Source organism: Lepidochelys kempii, chromosome 3 (genome assembly GCF_965140285.1).
Source record: "Lepidochelys kempii isolate rLepKem1 chromosome 3, rLepKem1.hap1, whole genome shotgun sequence".
NCBI lineage: Eukaryota > Metazoa > Chordata > Testudines > Cheloniidae > Lepidochelys > Lepidochelys kempii.
In genome coordinates, this window is record NC_136382.1 from 59,368,919 (window position 1) to 59,388,630 (window position 19,712).

The 19,712-nt window shown below is 44.9% G+C and overlaps 1 protein-coding gene across 2 annotated transcripts in view; it reads left to right on the forward strand.

Moving 5' to 3' along the window:
• Window positions 1-422: 422 nt before the first annotated feature.
• CD109 (CD109 molecule) overlaps window positions 423-19,712 on the forward strand; it is a 132,956-nt gene continuing 113,666 nt past the window's right edge. For both annotated transcript variants that reach the window (XM_073336464.1, XM_073336465.1), the window contains exons 1-2: window positions 423-710; window positions 10,557-10,717. In XM_073336464.1, the coding sequence (XP_073192565.1) occupies window positions 610-710; window positions 10,557-10,717 (262 nt within the window). In that variant the 5' untranslated portion in view covers window positions 423-609. The remainder of the gene's footprint in view (window positions 711-10,556; window positions 10,718-19,712) is intronic.

A 19,712-nucleotide genomic window follows, 5' to 3' on the forward strand; every position in this document is an offset into this window, starting at 1 on the left:
GTCTCTCTGAAAGTCTGACTCACAGTCTAGGACAATGATTGCATGTTTTCCACTCAGCCCAGTTTCTTTCAAGCTTGAACTCCTCTTTAACTGGGGGCGGCTGGCAGGGCTTAGACAGGTGGAGAGGTGGGGCTGGCTATCAGGGGCATCCTGGTGGTGTTTCAGAGTAGCAGCCGTGTTAGTCTGTATCCGCAAAAAGAAAAGGAGGACTTGTGGCACCTTAGAGATTCACCAATTTATTTGAGCATAAGCTTTCCTGAGCTACAGCTCACTTCATGGAGACTAGCGCACTTTGGCCGGCAGGCTTCAAACGCCGCCACATCCCTTCCCCGCGCTCTGCAGCCGCCCCTGCTGGCAGGGAAGGGCCAGAGGCCGTGTCAGGGCGGGGGGAGCGGGCCGGTCTATTTTGGAGCCCGCAGCCCTCGCAGCAGGGAGGAAGGTTGGGAAGAGCCCCGGGTAAAGCGAGAGGGAGGGGTGGGGCGGCAATAAGGAGCTTCTTTCACTCCCCGAGCGGGCACGCCCCGCCCTGCGGCCAGCTCCGGCGGGACGGGAGCCAGGGGAGGAGGCCAGCAGCATCCCGCGAGCCGCTTTGCACACTCCCGGAGCAGGATGCTGTTCCCAGGCCGGGCTGCACCGAGCGGCTCCGCTCCGCTCTCCTTCCTTCATCTCGTCTCGTGTCTCCTGGCAGCGTCGGCTGCCGCTGCGGCGGGGTATGGACGAGGGCGAGCCGCGGGGGGCGGGAAGAGGGGGGCTGGCTGGAGGCAAGGCGCCGTGCGTGCGGTGCCCCACTCAGGCCTGAACGCGGTGCTGCGGCGGCCGGATCCTCCCGTTTCCAGTGGAGCAGGATCGGGACCGCAGAAAGCGATGGCCAGTCCTTGGCCTCAGCTGGGGCCCGCTGAGACGTTCCCTCCCAGGGTGATCACAGCCCTGCAAATAAATGGAGCAAACTTTATAGCCAGCTGCTTGCCCACTCCGACTGCTGTACGGTGCATTTCACATGCACTGCGTGTAACATTAATGTGTCGTCCCCCGCCCCGGTAGGCAGTGAGTCATGGGTAGGAGGAACCAGAGAAATCCCTTTGCTTTTCTGTGCGAGGGAAGGGTGCTTTATGTTCAATAACCTCCCAGATAGGGAATGCGTTTTTTGGATCTCCTCTTGTGTTTCACTGTGATTTCCCCTCTCCCATGCTAAATCTGTTGTGACACAAAATTACCTGAGCCTGCAGCATTGAGATGGGTGTGCGGCTTCCCCTGTTTTCTTTCTTGTTTATTTTCTAGGAGTTTCACAGACAAACCACAGCTTTTAGGTGCTTCTTTGGGATTTAAGTTGCATTTTTTTAAGCTTGGGGCCTTAGCCTCCTCCCACTGAAGTCGGTGGAGGAAGATGAGGCACAACGGGCCCCGATCCTGCAGGTTCCTTTGTGCGGGTGGACCCCCTGTGCCCGCCTAAGGTTCCATTGACATTAGTGGGTCTCTGCACTGGCATTGAGGTTTGCCTGCAAAGAGTAACTTCTGTGTTACCAGAAATTAATTTGTAAGTTTGCTTCCGGACTTGATTCCCATTTTGGTAGGTAGCAAAGAACGAATGAGTTAAACTGGACATTGGCACTGACACTACCCTATCAATAAAGTATCTTCAGTGTAATTTCCCTCTGTTAGAGGGAGGTGAAATGATTGGGCTTGTACAGTAATGCTGTTATGCTTATAAGCAGCACACACAATCTTTTAAAAGGGGATAAGGCAATACGCTGCATTTACTGAGAGTACAATTTAAGCATTAATATCAGCATATGCTTCCATTCACCCCCCCACTCCCCAAGGTTCTGCAGGTGGATCTAAAAGTTACCAGTCCTTAGTGTTGCTTAGTCAGTTCCAGTGCCCAGCTGAAACTGCACACAAGGGAGGGGAGCTGGGTCTCTGTTAAATGCATTCAAAGCTCCATTGTTGATGCAGAACAAACCCAAAGTCCCATGGCAACACACTCTTCTTTTATCATAATAAGTTCCCATACAAACCTATGGACCTTGCTGTGTCACACCAGAGCTGTCAATCATGAGGTATTCAAGGTTGTTCTTAATCAGCATTATTTTGAGTTGTTACCAGGAGTATCTGCAGCTGTTTCTTATCTCGTCCCTCTGGCTCAACTCCTTATCTTGTCCTTGGGGTGTATGCCTTTGCTTTAGGGTCATCAATCTGCCATCTAATAAAGTTGTTGCCTCTTGACTCCTCCACTCCTCTCTTGACCATCCAGCCCAGTTGTCTTTTTTCAGTTAATTAGTAACACACACACACACACCCAGCAAAGAATAAACTCAGAACTATTTCTTCTTACTAATTCAAGGCTAGCAAAATGGAGTACAATTTACTTGAGGCAATTTCTACCCATTAGGCTTTTGGCCTACATTGTTTGTATAAGCCTCTGACTCAACATGCAGTAGGGTGAACATAAGAATAGCCATAATGGGTCAGACCAAAGGTCTGTCTAGCCCAGTATCAATGCCAAGTGCCCCAGAGGAAATGAACAGAACATGTAATCATCAAGTGATCCATCCCCGGTCACTCAATCCCAGCTTCTGGCAAAAGAGGCTAGGGACACCATCCCTTCCCTATCCTGGCTAATAGCCTCCATTAATTTATCTAGATCTTTTTTGAACCCTATTATAGTCTTGGCCTTCACAACATCCTCTGGCAAGGAGTTCCACAGGTTGACTGTGCGTTGTGTGAAAAAATACTTCCTTTGTTTGTTTTAAACCTGCCGCCTATTAATTTCATTTGGTGACTCCTAGTTTGTGTGTTATGAGAAAGAGTAAATAGCAGTTCCTTATTTACTTTCTCCACACCAGTCGTGATTTTATAGACATCTATCATATTCCCCTTTAGTCATCTCTTTTCCAAGCTGAAAAGTCCCAGTTTTATTAATCGTTCCTCATACGGCAGCCGTTCCATACCCCTAATAATTTTTGTTGCCCTTTTCTAAACCTTTTCCAATTCCAATGTATCTTTTTTGAGATGGGGCGACCACATCTGCATGCAGTATTCAAGATGTGGGTGTACCATGGACTTATATAGAGGCAATATGATATTTTCTAGCTTATTATTATCCCTTTCTTAATGATTTCCAACATTCTGTTTGCTTTTTTGACTGCCGCTGCACATTGAGTGGATGTTTTCAGAGAACTATCCACAATGACTCCAAGATCTCTTTCTTGAGTGGTAACAGCTAATTTAGACCCCATCATTTTATATGTGTAGTTGGGATTATGTTTTCCAATGTGCATTACTTTACATTTATCAACATTGAATTTCATCTGCTATTTTGTTGCTCTGTCACTCAGTTTTGAGAGATCCTTTTGTAGGTCTTTGCAGTCTGCCGGGGACTTAACTATCTTGAATAATTTTGTATCATCTGCAGATTTTGCCACCTCACTATTTACCCCCTTTTCCAGATCATTTGTGAATATGTTAGATAGGACTGGGCCCAGTACAGACCCTGGGGACACCACTAGTTACCTCTTTCCATTCTGAAAACTGACCATTTATTCCTACCCTTTGTTTCCTATTTTTAACCAATTATCAATCCATGAGAGAACCTTCCCTCTTATTCCATGACTGCTTACTTTGTTCAAGAGCCTTTGGTGAGGGACCTTATCAAAGGCTTTCTGAAAATCTAAATTCACTATATCCACTGGATTCCCCTTGTCCACGTGCTTCTTGACCACCCCCACTTCCCAAAGAATTCTAGTAAATTGGTGAGGCATGATTTCCCTTTACAAAAACTATGTTGACTATTCCCCAACAAATTATGTTCATCTATGTGTCTGACAGTTTTGTTCTTTACTATAGTTTCAACCGGTTTGCCCGGTACTGAAGTCAGGTTTAACACCCTGTAGTTGCCGGGGTCACCTCTGGAGCCCTTTTTAAAAATTGGCGTCACATTAGTTATCCTCCAGTCATTTGGTACAGAAGCTGATTTAAATGATAGGTTACAGACGACAGTTAGTAGTCCTGCAATTTCACATTTGCGTTCCTTCAGAATTCTTGGGTGAATACCATCTGGTCCCGGTGACTTATTACTGTTTAGTTTATCAATTTGTTCCCAAACCTCCTCTAATGACACCTCAATCTGGGACAGTTCCTCAGATTTGTCACCTAAAAAGAATGGCTCAGGTTTGGGAGTCTCCTTCACATCCTCAACCGTGAAGACCGATGCAAAGAATTCATTTAGTTTCTCTGCAATGGCCGTATTGTCCTTGATTGCTCCATTAGGGTATGTCTACACTACAAAATCAGGTCGAATTCATAGAAGTCGGTTTTTTAGAAATCGGTTTTATATATTCGAGTGTGTGTGTCCCCACAGAAAATGCTCTAAGTGCATTAAGTGCATTAACTTGGCGGAGTGCTTCCACAGTAGCGAGGCTAGCGTCGACTTCCAGAGTGTTGCATTGTGGGTAGCTATCCCACAGTTCCTGCAGTCTCCGCTGCCCATTGGAATTCTGGGTTGAGATCCCAATGCCTGATGGGGCTAAAACATTGTCGCGGGTGGTTCTGGGTACATATCGTCAGGCCCCCGTTTCCTCCCTCCCTCCGTGAAAGCAAGGGCAGACAATCTTTTCGCGCCTTTTTTCCTGAGTTACCTGTGCAGACGCCATACCACAGCAAGCATGGAGCCCGCTCAGGTAACCGTCACCGTATGTCTCCTGGATGCTGGCAGACACGGTACTGCATTGCTACACAGTAGCAGCAACCCATTGCCTTCTGGCAGAAGACGGTGCAATATGACTGGTAGCCATCATCGTCATGTCCGAGGTGCTCCTGGCTACGTCGGCCGGGAGCGCCTGGACAGACATGGGCGCAGGGATTAAGTTTGGAGTGACTTGACCAGGTCATTCTCTTTAGTCCTGCAGTCAGTCCTATTGAACCGTGTTATGGTGAGCAGGCAGGTAATACGGATTGCTAGCAGTCCTATTGCATCATCTTCTGCCAGGCAGCCATGAGATGTGGATGGCATGCAGTCCTTCTGCACCGTCTGCTGCCAGCCAAAGATGTAAAAGATAGATGGAGTGGATCAAAACAAGAAATAGACCAGATTTGTTTTGTACTCATTTGCCTCCCCCACACCCCTGTCTAGGGGACTCATTCCTCTAGGTCACACTGCAGTCACTCACAGAGAAGGTGCAGCGAGGTAAATCTAGCCACGTATCAATCAGAGGCCAGACTAACCTCCTTGTTCCAATAAGAACAATAACTTAGGTGCACCATTTCTTATTGGAACCCTCCGTGAAGTCCTGCCTGAAATACTCCTTGATGTAAAGCCACCCCCTTTGTTGATTTTAGCTCCCTGAAGCCAACCCTGTAAGCCATGTCGTCAGTCGCCCCTCCCTCCGTCAGAGCAACGGCAGACATTCGTTCCGCGCCTTTTTTCTGTGCGGACGCCATACCAAGGCAAGCATGGAGGCTGCTCAGCTCACTTTGGCAATTAGGAGCACATTAAACACCACACGCATTATCCAGCAGTATATGCAGCACCAGAATCTGGCAGAGCGATACCGGGCGAGGAGGCGACGTCAGCGCGGTAACGTGAGTGATGAGGACATGGACATAGATTTCTCTGAAAGCATGGGCCCTGCTAATGCATGCATCATGGTGCTAATGGGGCAGGTTCATGCTGTGGAACGCCGATTCTGGGCTCGGGAAACAAGCACAGACTGGTGGGACCGCATAGTGTTGCAGGTCTGGGACGATTCTCAGTGGCTGCGAAACTTTCGCATGCATAAGGGCACTTTCATGGAACTTTGTGACTTGCTTTCCCCTGCCCTGAAGCGCATGAATACCAAGATGAGAGCAGCCCTCACAGTTGAGAAGCGAGTGGTGATAGCCGTGTGGAAGATTGCAACGCCAGACAGCTACCGGTCAGTTGGGAATCAATTTGGAGTGGGCAAATCTACTGTTGGGGCTGCTGTGATTCAAGTAGCCAATGCAATCAAAGATCTGCTGATATCAAGGTAGTGACCCTGGGAAATGTACAGGTCATAGTGGATGGCTTTGCTGCAATGGGATTCCCTAACTGTGGTGGGGCCATAGACGGAACCCATATCCCTATCTTGGCACCGGAGCACCAAGCCGGCGAGTACATAAACCACAAGGGGTACTTTTCAGTAGTGCTGCAAGCTCTGGTGGATCACAAGGGACGTTTCACCAACATCAACGTGGGATGGCCGGGAAAGGTACATGACACTCGCATCTTCAGGAACTCTGATCTGTTTCAAAAGCTGCAGGAAGGGACTTTATTCCCAGACCAGAAAATAACTGTTGGGGACATTGAAATGCCTATATGTATCCTTGGGGACCCAGCCTACCCCTTAATGCCATGGCTCATGAAGCCGTACACAGGCAGCCTGGACAGTAGTCAGGAGCTGTTCAGCTACAGGCTGAGCAAGTGCAGAATGGTGGTGGAATGTGCATTTGGATGTTTAAAGGCGCGCTGGCGCAGTTTACTGACTTGCTCAGACCTCAGCGAAACTAATATTCCCACTGTTATTACTGGTTTCAGAGTAACAGCCGTGTTAGTCTGTATTCGCAAAAAGAAAAGGAGTAATTGTGGCACCTTAGAGACTAACCAATTTATTTGAGCATGAGCTTTCGTGAGCTACAGCTCATTTCATCGGATGCATATTGTGGAAACGGCAGAAGACATTATATACACAGAGACCATGAAACAATACCTCCTCCCACCCCACTCTTATTACTTATTACTGCTTGCTGTGTGCTCCACAATATCTGTGAGAGTAAGGGGGAGACGTTTATGGCGGGGTGGGAGGTTGAGGCAAATCGCCTGGCTGCTGGTTACGCGCAGCCAGACACCAGGGGGGTTAGAAGAGCACAGGAGGGCGCAGTACACATCAGAGAAGCTTTGAAAACCAGTTTCATGACTGGCCAGGCTACGGTGTGAAAGTTCTGTTTGTTTCTCCTTGATGAAACCCCCCGCCCCTTGGTTCACTCTACTTCCCTGCAAGCTAACCACCCTCCCCTCTTCCCTTTAATCATTGCTTGCAGAAGCAATAAAGTCATTGTTGCTTCACATTCATCCATTCTTTATTCATTCATCACATAAATAGGGGGATGACTACCAAGGTAGCCCAGGAGGGGTGGTGGAGGAGGGAAGGAAAATGCCACACAGCACTTTAAAAGTTTACAACTTTAAAATTTATTGAATGCCAGCCTTCTTTTTTTTTGGGCAATCCTCTGTGGCGGAGTGGCTGGTTGGCCGGTGGCCCTCCCACTGCGTTCTTGGGCGTCTGGGTGTGGAGGCTATGGAACTTGGGGAGGAGGGCGGTTGGTTACACAGGGGCTGTAGTGGCAGTCTGTGCTCCAGCTGCCTTTGCTGCAGCTCAACCATACACTAGAGCATACTGGTTTGGTCCTCCAGCAGCCTCAGCATTGAATCCTGCCTCCTCTCATCACGCTGCTGCCGCCACATTTGAGCTTCAGCCCTCTCTTCAGCCCGCCACTTACTCTCTTCAGCCCACCGCCTCTCCTCCCGGTCATTTTGTGCTTTCCTGCACTCTGACATTATTTGCCTCCACGCATTCGTCTGTGCTCTGTCAGTGTGGGAGGACAGCATGAGCTCAGAGAACATTTCATCACGAGTGCGTTTTTTTTTCTTTCTAATCTTCACTAGCCTCTGGGAAGGAGAAGATCCTGTGATCATTGAAACACATGCAGCTGGTGGAGAAAAAAAAAGGGACAGCGGTATTTAAAAAGACACATTTTATAAAACAGTGGCTACACTCTTTCAGGGTAAACCTTGCTGTTAACATTACATACTAGCACATGTGCTTTCATTACAAGGTCGCATTTTGCCTCCCTCTACCGCGTGGCTATCCCCTCAACCCTCCCTCCTCTCCGTGGCTAACAGCGGGGAACATTTATGTTCAGCCACAGGTAAACAGCCCAGCACGAACGGGCTCCTCTGAGTGTCCCCTGAAGAAAAGCACCCTATTTCAACCAGGTGACCATGAATGATATCTCACTCTCCTGAGGATAACACAGAGAGATAAAGAACGGATGTTGTTTGAACGCCAGCAAACATACACTGCAATGCTTTGTTCTACAATGATTCCCAAGTACGTGTTACTGGTCTGGAGTGGTAAAATGGCCTACCATGGAGGACGCAATAAGGCTGCCCTCCCCAGAAACCTTTTGCAAAGGCTTTGGGAGTACATCCAGGAGAGCCACGAATGCCAAAGTAATCCTTTCACATGCTTGGTTTTAAACTATGTATAGTATTTTAAAAGGTATGCTCACCGGAGGTCCCTTCTCCACCTGCTGGGTCCAGGAGGCAGCCTTGGGTGGGTTCGGGGGGTACTGGCTCCAGGTCCAGGGTGAGAAACAGTTCCTGGCTGTCGGGAAAACCGGTTTCTCCGCTTGCTTGCTGTGAGCTATCTACAACCTCATCATCATCATCTTCTTCGCCCCCAAAACCTGCTTCCGTATTGCCTCCATCTCCATTGAAGGAGTCAAACAACACGGCTAGGGTAGTGGTGGCTGAACCCCCTAAAATGGCGTGCAGCTCATCATAGAAGCGGCATGTTTGGGGCTCTGACCCGGAGGGGCTGTTTGCCTCTCTGGTTTTCTGGTAGGCTTGCCTCAGCTCCTTAAGTTTCACGCGGCACTGCTTCAGGTCCCTATTATGGCCTCTGTCCTTCATGCCCTGGGAGATTTTGACAAATGTTTTGGCATTTCGAAAACTAGAACGGAGTTCTGATAGCACGGATTCCTCTCCCCATACAGCGATCAGATCCCGTACCTCCCGTTCAGTCCATGCTGGAGCTCTTTTGCGATTCTGGGACTCCATCATGGTCACCTCTGCTGATGACCTCTGCATGGTCACCTGCAGCTTGCCACGCTGGCCAAACAGGAAATGAGATTCAAAAGTTCGCGGTTCTTTTCCTGTCTACCTGGCCAGTGCATCTGAGTTGAGAGTGCTGTCCAGAGCGGTCACAATGGAGCACTCTGGGATAGCTCCCGGAGGGCAATACTGTCGAATTGTGTCCACAGTACCCCAAATTCGAGCCGGCAAGGCCGATTTAAGCGCTAATCCACTTGTCAGGGGTGGAGTAAGGAAATCGATTTTTAAGAGCCCTTTAAGTCGAAATAAAGGGCTTCATCTTGTGGACGGGTGCAGGTTTACATCGATTTAACGCTGCTAAATTCGACCTAAAGTCCTAGTGTATACCAGGGCTTAGTATCTCGATTGTCCAGTAGCCCCACTGGTTGTTTAGCAGGCTTCCTGCTTCTGATGTATTTAAAAATTTTTGCTATTACTTTTCGAGTCTTTGGCTAGCTGTTCTTCAAATTCTTTTTTGGCCTTCCTAATTATATTTTTACACTTCATTTTCCAGAGTTTATGCTCCTTTCTATTTTCCGCATTAGGATTTAACTTCCACTTTTTAAAGGATATCTTTTTGCCTCTCATTGCTTCTTTTACTTTGTTGTTTCACCATGGTGGCTCTTTTTTGGTTCTCTTACTATGTTTTTCAGTTTGGGGTATACATTTAAGTTGAGCCTCTATTAAATGTATTTAAATAAAATCTATTTAAAAAGTTTCCACGCAGCTTGGAGGGATTTTACTTTTGGTGCTGTACCTTTTAATTTCTGTTTAACAAACCTCCTCATTTTTGTGTAGTTCTCCTTTCTGAAATTAACTGCTACAGTGTTGGGCTGCTGTGGTGTTTTCCCCGCCACAGGGAATTTAAATTTAATTATATTATGGTCACTATTACCAAGGGGTCCAGCTATATTCACCTCTTGGACCTGATTCAGTGCTCCACTTAGGACTAAATCAAGAATTTCCTCTCCTCTTGGGGTTCCAGGACTAGCTGCTCCAAGAAGCAGTCATTTAAGTTGTCAAGAAACTTTATCTCTGCATCCTGTCCTGAGGTGATTTGTACCCAGTCAATATGGGGATAGTTGAAATCCCTCATTATTATTGAGTTTTTTATTTTAATAGCCTCTCTAATCTCACTGAGCATTTCACAGTCACTATCACCATCCTGATCAGGTGGTTGGTAATACATCCCTACTGCTATATTCTTATTATTCCAGCATGGAATTACTATCTTATTATTCCAGCATGGAATTACTATTACTATAGAGATTCAATGGTACAGTTTCGTTCATTTAAGATTTTTAGTTCATTTGATTCTATGTTTTTTTTCCACATATAGTGCCACTCCCCCACCTGCACGACCTGTTCTGTCCTTCCAATATATTTTGTATCCTGGTATTACTGTGCCTCGTTGTCTATCCTCATTCCACCGAGTTTCTGTGATGCCTGTTATATCAATATCCTCATTTAATACAAGGCACTCTAGTTCACCCATCTGATTATTTAAACTTCTAGCATTGTATATAAGAACAATAGGGTGTGTGTGTAACAGCAGAAATATAGAATTTGTCACCAACATAGTTATTGCCTTTTGTAAAACAAGATTATTAAATACCAGACTGTGATGAGTGGATTTGATTTACTCCTCTTCCCCTTTTATGTTTTCCAGACCCACATTTCTGGTGACAGGTCCCCGGAACATTAGGCCTGGTGCAAATGTGACAATCGGGGTAGCTCTGTTGACAGACAGCCTTCCACAAGTCACAGTGAGAGGTGAAGTACTCAGAGGGAATGATACTGTGCTACATGGAGAAGTTACCTTTGAAAAAGGTGAGTTGGCAGGAACAGCCTAGAGCAGTGGGTCTCAACCTTTCCAGACTACTGTACCCCTTTCAGGAAGATGATTTTTTCTTGCATGCCCCAAGTTTCACCTCACTTAAAAACTACTTGCTTACAAAATCAGACATAAAAATACAAAAGTGTATTACTGAAATATTACTGAAAAATTGCTTACTTTCTCATTTTGTCTGTATGAAATTTTAGTTTGTACTAACTTTGCTAGTGCTTTTTATGTAGCCTGTTGTAACACTAGGGAAATATCTCGATGAGTTGGTGTACCCCCTGGAAGACCTCTGCATAACCACAGAGATACACATACCCCCAGTTGAGAATCACTGGCCTAGAGAGATTTACATGAAGATTATTCTTCCCCTCCTCCCCGAAATATCAGGGCTGTTAAAAATACATTAAAACATGAATTTTATTGGACTTGTTTTACCAAGTATGGTCAATAAAAGAAGAAAAATCCTATTTCCATCTAAATATAGTTAAAGGTGGAACCGTTTGCTGAATAGTTAATGATTTGTGTGTGTGTGCACCCATTAACTCATTATAAGCACTTTGAAAATAATATGTGTAGTAGGGGAGTGTCATTTTATATGGTACCTGTGTGGATCTTTAAAGGACTCTGGACACTAGGACCTCATGAGTCCAGTACAGAAACCCACTCTCTTTCCTATATTTATTGGAAGGATTCAGAGACCAGGCAGGAGCATATGAAGTGTCAAAGCCTCTCATAAAGCAACCAAGCCCCATTGCTTTATATATATTAGGCAGACTGAGAAAAAGTGTGGGGCCAGTGTGGGGAGGAGGCTGCCCTGATCACATAATGAGGTGGCTATCACTCAGAAGAGTTGAGTGAGAAAGTCTCTCTTTGTTTTGAGGCTATGGCCCAGAGTCTGAGCTGTATGGCTAAAGGGTTGAAGGCCACCTTTATGACTCCTGAATTCTGGCGCTGGCTGATGACTGCTCCTGTTTATGTTGTAAGTTTAGAGTAGTTTGAGAGCTGCTGTAATGTATGCTCAGGTGGCTATAGCCAATGCTGGCAAGTCTGGCTGCTAGGAATAGCTGGAGCACTGAGGTGCTTCATACCTTGGATCTGCTCCAAAAGAGCGTTGTTATTGTTAAATTGCCCACCTTTGGGCCCAGATCCCAAAGTTAATTGAAGTCAGTGGAAGGGCTCCCATTGATTTCAGTGGACTTTGGATCAGGACCTTGGAGATGTAGAACAGAGCACATATTCACTAGAAAATAGGCTGAACACCCCAAACTCATTCCATGAGAGGGTGACTGAGAATAGCTGCCACAAACATAGAAGGACCCATTCCACTATGAAGTCCCCGAATCATCCAAACCGTTCCCCAAGATCATTTTGCTTAAAACTATCGCCCTGATTTTCCTCATTATAGTGACTGATTCTCCTCTTATTTCAAAACTTTCCCACACACTACAATATAATATAGATATGAACCCATGCTGAGTAAAACTTTGTCATATGACATCATCACACAGAACTACACAGTATAATGATGGGCAGTGGGATATTTCAGTTTGGGTAATAGGAGGCTGACTATTTTCTCCCCTCTCTTCTCTGGAAAAATCAGTTCAGGGAACGTATAAGTGTGCAGTAATGATTTATGAGGTCACAAGTGAAAGTATGAATTTGTCTACCTTCAACAGAGACCTCATCCAGCTATAAATTGTTGGACGTGAAGCTAACATGGCTTTTAGAAAAGATTTGTTGGACACTTATGATACAGATGTTTGTATAACACTGTATAGTTATATTAACACAGTAAATCATTCTGTTTTAATAAATACAGGCAAGTGTTGAAATAACAGATGATACACACAGAAAGTGTTTAAGACAGTTCAGCACTTTCTAGATTGCTTTTAAACTTGTTACAGCAGCTCGTTTCCCCTCCTCATCTTGTCTGAGGCTGAATATTCTTGGGCTCACAGTGCCCCTTCAGATACTCTGTTGTTTTGTTCCTGGAAGGAAAATAGAATGCACATTTATTGTAAAAGCTGCTCTCTTCTTCCCTTCCTTTCTCTTTTAATTTCCCAGCCTATCTTCCTCTGTCTCTGTTTCACTTGACAGCAAGTCTGGCTTGCCTGGTATGGGCTGTTATTGTTTACATTTGTTTAATGCCTAAGAGGGCACCAGGTAATTTACCAACATATGATCAGACCAGTTCCTGCCCCGAAGAACTTGCAATGTGTGGACCTGATTGTGCAATGTGCTAACGTCAGTGGGGGCTGTGAGTGCTCAGACTCAGGCTCTAAGCAGACAGCATATTGTTACCCTTTTTGACCTGAGCAGCTAGCCATAGTTCAGGGTCTAGCAGGTTGTTCCGGTTAGGAGGAGAAATTGATGATAGGTATCTGTTTGATGCAATTTTGTGTATTTACAGAGAATGTACAAAGTCCTGTTTCCCTGAACACAGGGCTTCTCCCAAGGCCACACCATTCTCACACACCCACCCACAAAATATCTCTGGTAAAAAAATATCCAGTGGAACCCTCCAGGCTTATGATGCTAATTTTTGGACAGACTCCATTCTGCCTTGTTTTAGGTGAGGCGCCTTAATGTCTCTTGCAGATATCTTAGATGAAGGGTGCATTCACACCCATCAGTTTCAACGAAGTTTGAACCCAACTCATAGCAACTCAACTTAGATATATTTAACTCAACTCATATATATATTTTTAAGACATGATCTAATTCAAACAGGAATTATTTTGGGGAAGTTATATGGCTTTTGTAAACAGGAAATCAGCTTAGGTGATCACAATGAACCCTTCTGGCCTTGGAATCTAGGAATCTATAACAATACCACATAGAGAGGAGTGGGGAAAAGATTTAACACAACACTTAAAAATTGTCTATTTAATTTTAACCCCAGCTTATATACCTCTGTTTCTTGTCAGTTTTTATACTTTTCCTGATTTTCTGTTTGATACATGGAAAGGCAATAAAACAGGCACTGGAGATAAAGGGTTGAGAAAGTGGCAGGGCCAGAAGCAAGCAAGCTGTACCAGGCTCTTGCTCTCAGAGCAGGGCTTGTTGGGAATTGGAGGAGTTCTGTCCTGGTAGCACCGAAGACTATAAGTAGGGCCCTACCAAATTCATGGTCCATTTTGGTCAATTTCAAAGTCACAGGATTTTAAAAATAGTCAATTTTATGCTTTTAGATGTTTACATCTGAAATTTCACAGTGTTGTAACTGTGGGGGTTCTGACCAAAAGGGGGAGATGGGGTGGGGGTTGTGGGACTGCCACCCTTACTTCTGCATTGCTGCTAGTGGGGGCATCAGCTCAGAAGTGAGGGTTGCAGGGTATGCGGGGTTGTCGCTTTTGAGGTGGGGGTGGGGTCAGCCTTACAGATGGGCAACTGCCCAGGATCCCATAGTCAGGGGGCTGCTGTGGTCCCCTCCCACAGCCTGCCCAAGGTCCTTTTAATCCCGGAGCACTGGGCCCAGAGCTGGGGAGGAACAGGGCTAGGGATGCTCAAGCTGGGGGCTCCTACTGTGCGCCGGGGTCCAGCTGCTAGTCCCAACCGGGCTGCGTTGGGACAGGACTTCCTCTTCCCCTGCAGGGGCTGTTCCTGGGGCTGGGTCAGACCCCCCCCCCCAACCCCCAGGAGCCTCCCCTGGCTGCAGGAAGCTCAGTGGCTGCTCTCACTTCAGCTCAGCTTTGAAGGCAGCACAGAAGTAAGGGCAGCACGCTGGAAGCTGTAGTAGGAAGCTCCACAACTGCTGACTGGGAGCCCAGCTCTGAAGACAGCACATCCGCAGAGCTTCCTGCAGCTGGGGGAGGAGGAAATCCTGTCCCTGCCCAGCCTGGCCAGGACTAGCCGCTGGAGCCCAGCCAACAGTAGACCCCCCCCCCCCCCCCACAATAGCCAGATTTCATGGGGGTGATCGTATTTCACGGTCTGTGACATTTTTTTCATGGCTGTAAATTTGGTAGGGCCTTAACTATTAGTATGGAACTACTGTGACTCAGAGATAAAATAGCCTATCAGATTAAACTCTTCAACTACCCTCTGGACAGCAAAACAATCTTGTGTTAAACTATGTCACGGTTGAATATACTGGCCTGAAATTGTTGCTTCTGTTAGTGGTGTTGACACATTGGATCATGCCAACTGGCTGATGTGGTGACATCATTTTGAGATATACTGTTTCTACGGTGCTGTTACCTACAGTGATAGGCTGGCAGCTGTTGATATGTTACTTATGGGCAGGACACATTTTGGTGGGGTACCTGAAGCTATTGACCATAATATGTATCCCACAACCTGGGAGTGGTTCTCCATGTATTCATCAGTGCAATGTAATCTGAAGGCCCCAGTTCAGTAAGGTACTTAAGCATGTGCTTAACTTTAAATGTGTGAGTAATCACTTCCTATTCAACAAAGCACACGCTTAAAGTTAAGCATGTGCTCAAATGATTTGGGCCTCATGGTACTTAAGCATATGCTTAACTTTAAGCATAAACTTAATAAGTATAATTCCAAGTACTTTGCTTAATCAGGGCCTCAGTTGGCATGAGAATTTGTTCCTTATTTAACATAACTCTTGCTTTATGTAAGAAATACAATAGAGTTGTCTATTCTCTAACGGTTGACAGGTTTGTAGTTTTAAATATGTTATAATTAAAATTTTGATTCCTTAGGGAGTTTTGAGATGAGTCATGAGATAAATACTGTGGCAGTATGACTAGGTTCACATCTTTGCCTTGCTTACTAAGTAGTGTAACAAATGAAACAGACATATACTGATGACACGCTGGTCTGTGATCCATGCAGAGAGACAATACAAAAGTGCTGCTCACCTGAGCCTGGCTTCATGTACCAGAAGCAAAATATCAGACACTGATGCAGCAAGTGAGATTATTTAGAAGTGATGCTTTGGTTTGGAGACCTACCTTCCTGGTACTGGGATAGAAAGGGACACACTGAATATGTCTGCAAGTAGAAACACATGTCTAGAGGAAAAACGTATACGAGTAAACAGGACAAAAACATGCCCCTGGGACATGGGAAGAGAAGGAGCTTGTATTTTCTGCAGTAAAACTAAGAAGAATATAGAAAGAATAGCTCTGGAGAAGATATGACCATGCACATCCTCATGACATTAGGGCCTTGCTACAGGTTCTGGGTAACACCACTATTAGAAGAACCTTCAAGTTGAATGGAGGTGAATATAGAAGCGTCAGTATTGCTTATATCAGAAAAGGCGTATCTTCCAATCTACATGAATTGCTCTGTTGACATTCATGGGAGAGCCACTGACAATGATGGGGACTATAAACATGCAGGTTAAACTCCATAGATAGAGAGCTCCAATGTCTCTGATTATGGTCTTTATTCCCATACATGAGAAGCCAGTGATGGATCAAAAAGATCCAGCTGAATTGGCGAAAAGCTCACTTGGTGGAGGAAAGTATAGCCGTCTAGCTACAGTATTAAAGGAACATGCTTTGGTTTTCAAAGGAGAAATGGAGAGCATGTAATATTTCACTGTAAAAGCTGTCCAATGAGCCAGGCAGCCCACCCGAATGTTACAAGGAGAGCGTGAGTTTGCCATATGCCATCAGATCATCAAAACAGATCTGGAAAGTCTAGTCAAGACAGGAGATGTGTCATGCATAGACAATGAGCAACTGGCATTGTTCCAGCGCTTAAGTTAAAAGAGAATTTGGGGTGGTTTCAAAGTGACTCTAAATCCAGTCTTATGTGCAGAACAATATCCTTCCTCGTAGTTAACATTTATTTGATTCTTTACCAGGCAAAACGTTATTGAAATTGAGTCCTGCCAAACTTACTTACAAATGCAGTTGGAAGAAAAAATCCTAGGGGAATGCTAACAATAGCAGTGCCTAATTAGTTTTACTGACCCAAATAAATTTTTCAAAATGTAAGCTCAACAGAAATGCTTCCATTAATTAAAGAAGAAGAAAAAGAAAATAAAAAGTCAACTGGAAACAAAAACATTCTCTTTGCAGGGTTTGCCATCTACACATTGCAATAGGTTCTAGTGCATGAGAACGGTTGTGGTAATTGGGCCTACAAATTGTGAGCTTAACTGTAACAAATACATGTAAGTTAATAAGAGGTCACAATTGCCTATAACAGGGATTGGCAACTTTTGACATGAGTCCCATCAGGGTAATCTGCTGGTGGGCCGCTTGACATTTTGTTTATGTTGACCATCCACAGGCATGGCCCCCCGCAGCTCCCAGGGGCTGCAGTTCACTGTTTCAAGCCAACTGGTTTTCCCCTTCTTTTCTTTATCTTTAATAAAAGATTAAAAAAAAACCTTAATGGTGTGTTTGCCATGGTACTAAGCAGCCCAAGGCCACTGTATATCAAATTCTGGACCTTGTTTAACAATTTTTCGTGTTGGACAATAGCTGGCTTATGCTAACACCTGGGCCCCTATAGTCCATCTAAATTAAAACAACAGAGCTTGATTATGAAATTGACTTTAAGCTAGAGTGAAAACCAACATAGAATCATAGAATATCAGGGTTGGAAGGGACCCCAGAAGGTCATCTAGTCCAACCCCCTGCTCGAAGCAGGACCAATTCCCAGTTAAATCATCCCAGCCAGAGCTTTGTCAAGCCTGACCTTAAAAACCTCTAAGGAAGGAGATTCTACCACCTCCCTAGGTAACGCATTCCAGTGTTTCACCACCCTCTTAGTGAAAAAGTTTTTCCTAATATCCAACCTAAACCTCCCCCACTGCAACTTGAGACCATTACTCCTCGTTCTGTCATCTGCTACCATTGAGAACAGTTTAGAGCCATCCTCTTTGGAACTCCCTTTCAGGTAGTTGAAAGCAGCTATCAAATCCCCCCTCATTCTTCTCGTCTGCAGGCTAAACAATCCCAGCTCCCTCAGCCTCTCCTCATAACTCATGTGTTCCAGTCCCCTAATCATTTTTGTTGCCCTTCGCTGGACTCTCTCCAATTTATCCACATCCTTCTTGAAGTGTGGGGCCCAAAACTGGACACAGTACTCCAGATGAGGCCTCACCAATGTCGAATAGAGGGGAACGATCACGTCCCTCGATCTGCTCGCTATGCCCCTACTTATACATCCCAAAATGCCATTGGCCTTCTTGGCAACAAGGGCACACTGCTGACTCATATCCAGCTTCTCATCCACTGTCACCCCTAGGTCCTTTTCCGCAGAACTGCTGCCTAGCCATTCGGTCCCTAGTCTGTAGCTGTGCATTGGGTTCTTCCGTCCTAAGTGCAGGACCCTGCACTTATCCTTATTGAACCTCATCAGATTTCTTTTGGCCCAATCCTCCAATTTGTCTAGGTCCCTCTGTATCCTATCCCTCCCCTCCAGCGTATCTACCACTCCTCCCAGTTTAGTATCATCCGCAAATTTGCTGAGAGTGCAATCCACACCATCCTCCAGATCATTTATGAAGATATTGAACAAAACAGTCTGTTTTCATTATCTGTACAATACTGAATGATGTGAAAAAAGTCAATGTACAGCATAAGTATAGAAAGAAAATTAAGTTTTAAAAATACTTTTACTTATAATAACATATGTTAGAATTTAAGGAAACTGAAAAAACATTTTGATTCATAAAATATGACTTAGGTTAAGCTTTATTTGTTTGAGCCAAAATGAAGGAGAGTTGCTTTATCAGCAGAGGATCATACAAAATACTGGGGGTCTAAATTACATGTTACAGTTCAAGAAAGAGATCTTGGAGTCATTGTGGATAGTCATTCTCTGAAAACATCGGCTCAGTGTGCAGTGGCAGCAAAAAAGCTAACAATGTTAGGAACCGTTAGGAAAGGGATAGATAATAAGACAGAAAATATCATAATGCCACTGTATAAATCCATGGTACACCCGCTCCTTGAATACTGCATGCACGACTGGTTGCCCCATCTCAAAAAAGACATATTAGAATTGGAAAAAGTACAGAGAAGGGCAACAAAAACGGTTTGGGGGTATGGAACAGCTTCTCTATGGGGAGAGGTTAAAAAGACTGGGACCGTTCAACTTAGAAAAGAGATGACTAATGGGGGATATGATAGAGGTGTATAAAATGGTGACTGGTGTGGAGAAAGTGAATAGGTAAATGTTATTTACTTCTTCGCATGACACAAGAACAAGGGGGGTCACCAAATGAAATTAATAAGCAATAGGTTTAAAACAAACAAAAGGAAGTACTTCACACAACACACAGTCAACCCATGAAACTTGTTGCCAGGGGATGTTGTGAAGGCCAAAAGTGTAGCTGGGTTCAAAAACTAATTAGATAAGTTCATGGAGGACAGGTCCATTGGAGGACATTAGCCAAGATGGTCAGGGATGCAACCCCATACTCTGAGTGTCCCTAAATCTCTGACTGCCAGAAGCTGGGATACGATGATGATAAAGGATGGATCACTGAATAGATTGACTGGTTCTGTTTGTTCCCTCTTGGAGCATGTGGCACCGGTCAACTGTTGGAAGACAGGATACTAGGCTAGATGGACCAATGGTCTGATCCAGTGTGGTGATTCTTATAATCTGGTTGAAAATAGCTTTCATTATTTGTATGCATTAACTATAAATTTCTTGGAATAGTAAATTAATTTATATGCATTGATTGTACATCCCCTCTGTAGTGAAAGAAACAACTGTTAATAGAATTAACTGTGAACTAGAGAGCTGTACAAATTATCTTCCAAATGAATATTTGCTAAACATGACAGAGGCTGTGAGAATGACTAGCAAGCTCAGACAAGTACAATGTCATCCATGTCAATACTGGAAAAATAGTTCTTGCCAGAAGTTGTTTTGCATACTTAACAATATGGCTCTGACACGAAACAGTGGAAAATACTGATGAATGGTAAGTTGTGAAAGAACAATTTAGTAAGGATGAAAATACTAGATATGCTGAATCCCTTGTGTTAACATAAACATATCACAGTGTTTCTTTTCAGTATAGTTAATATT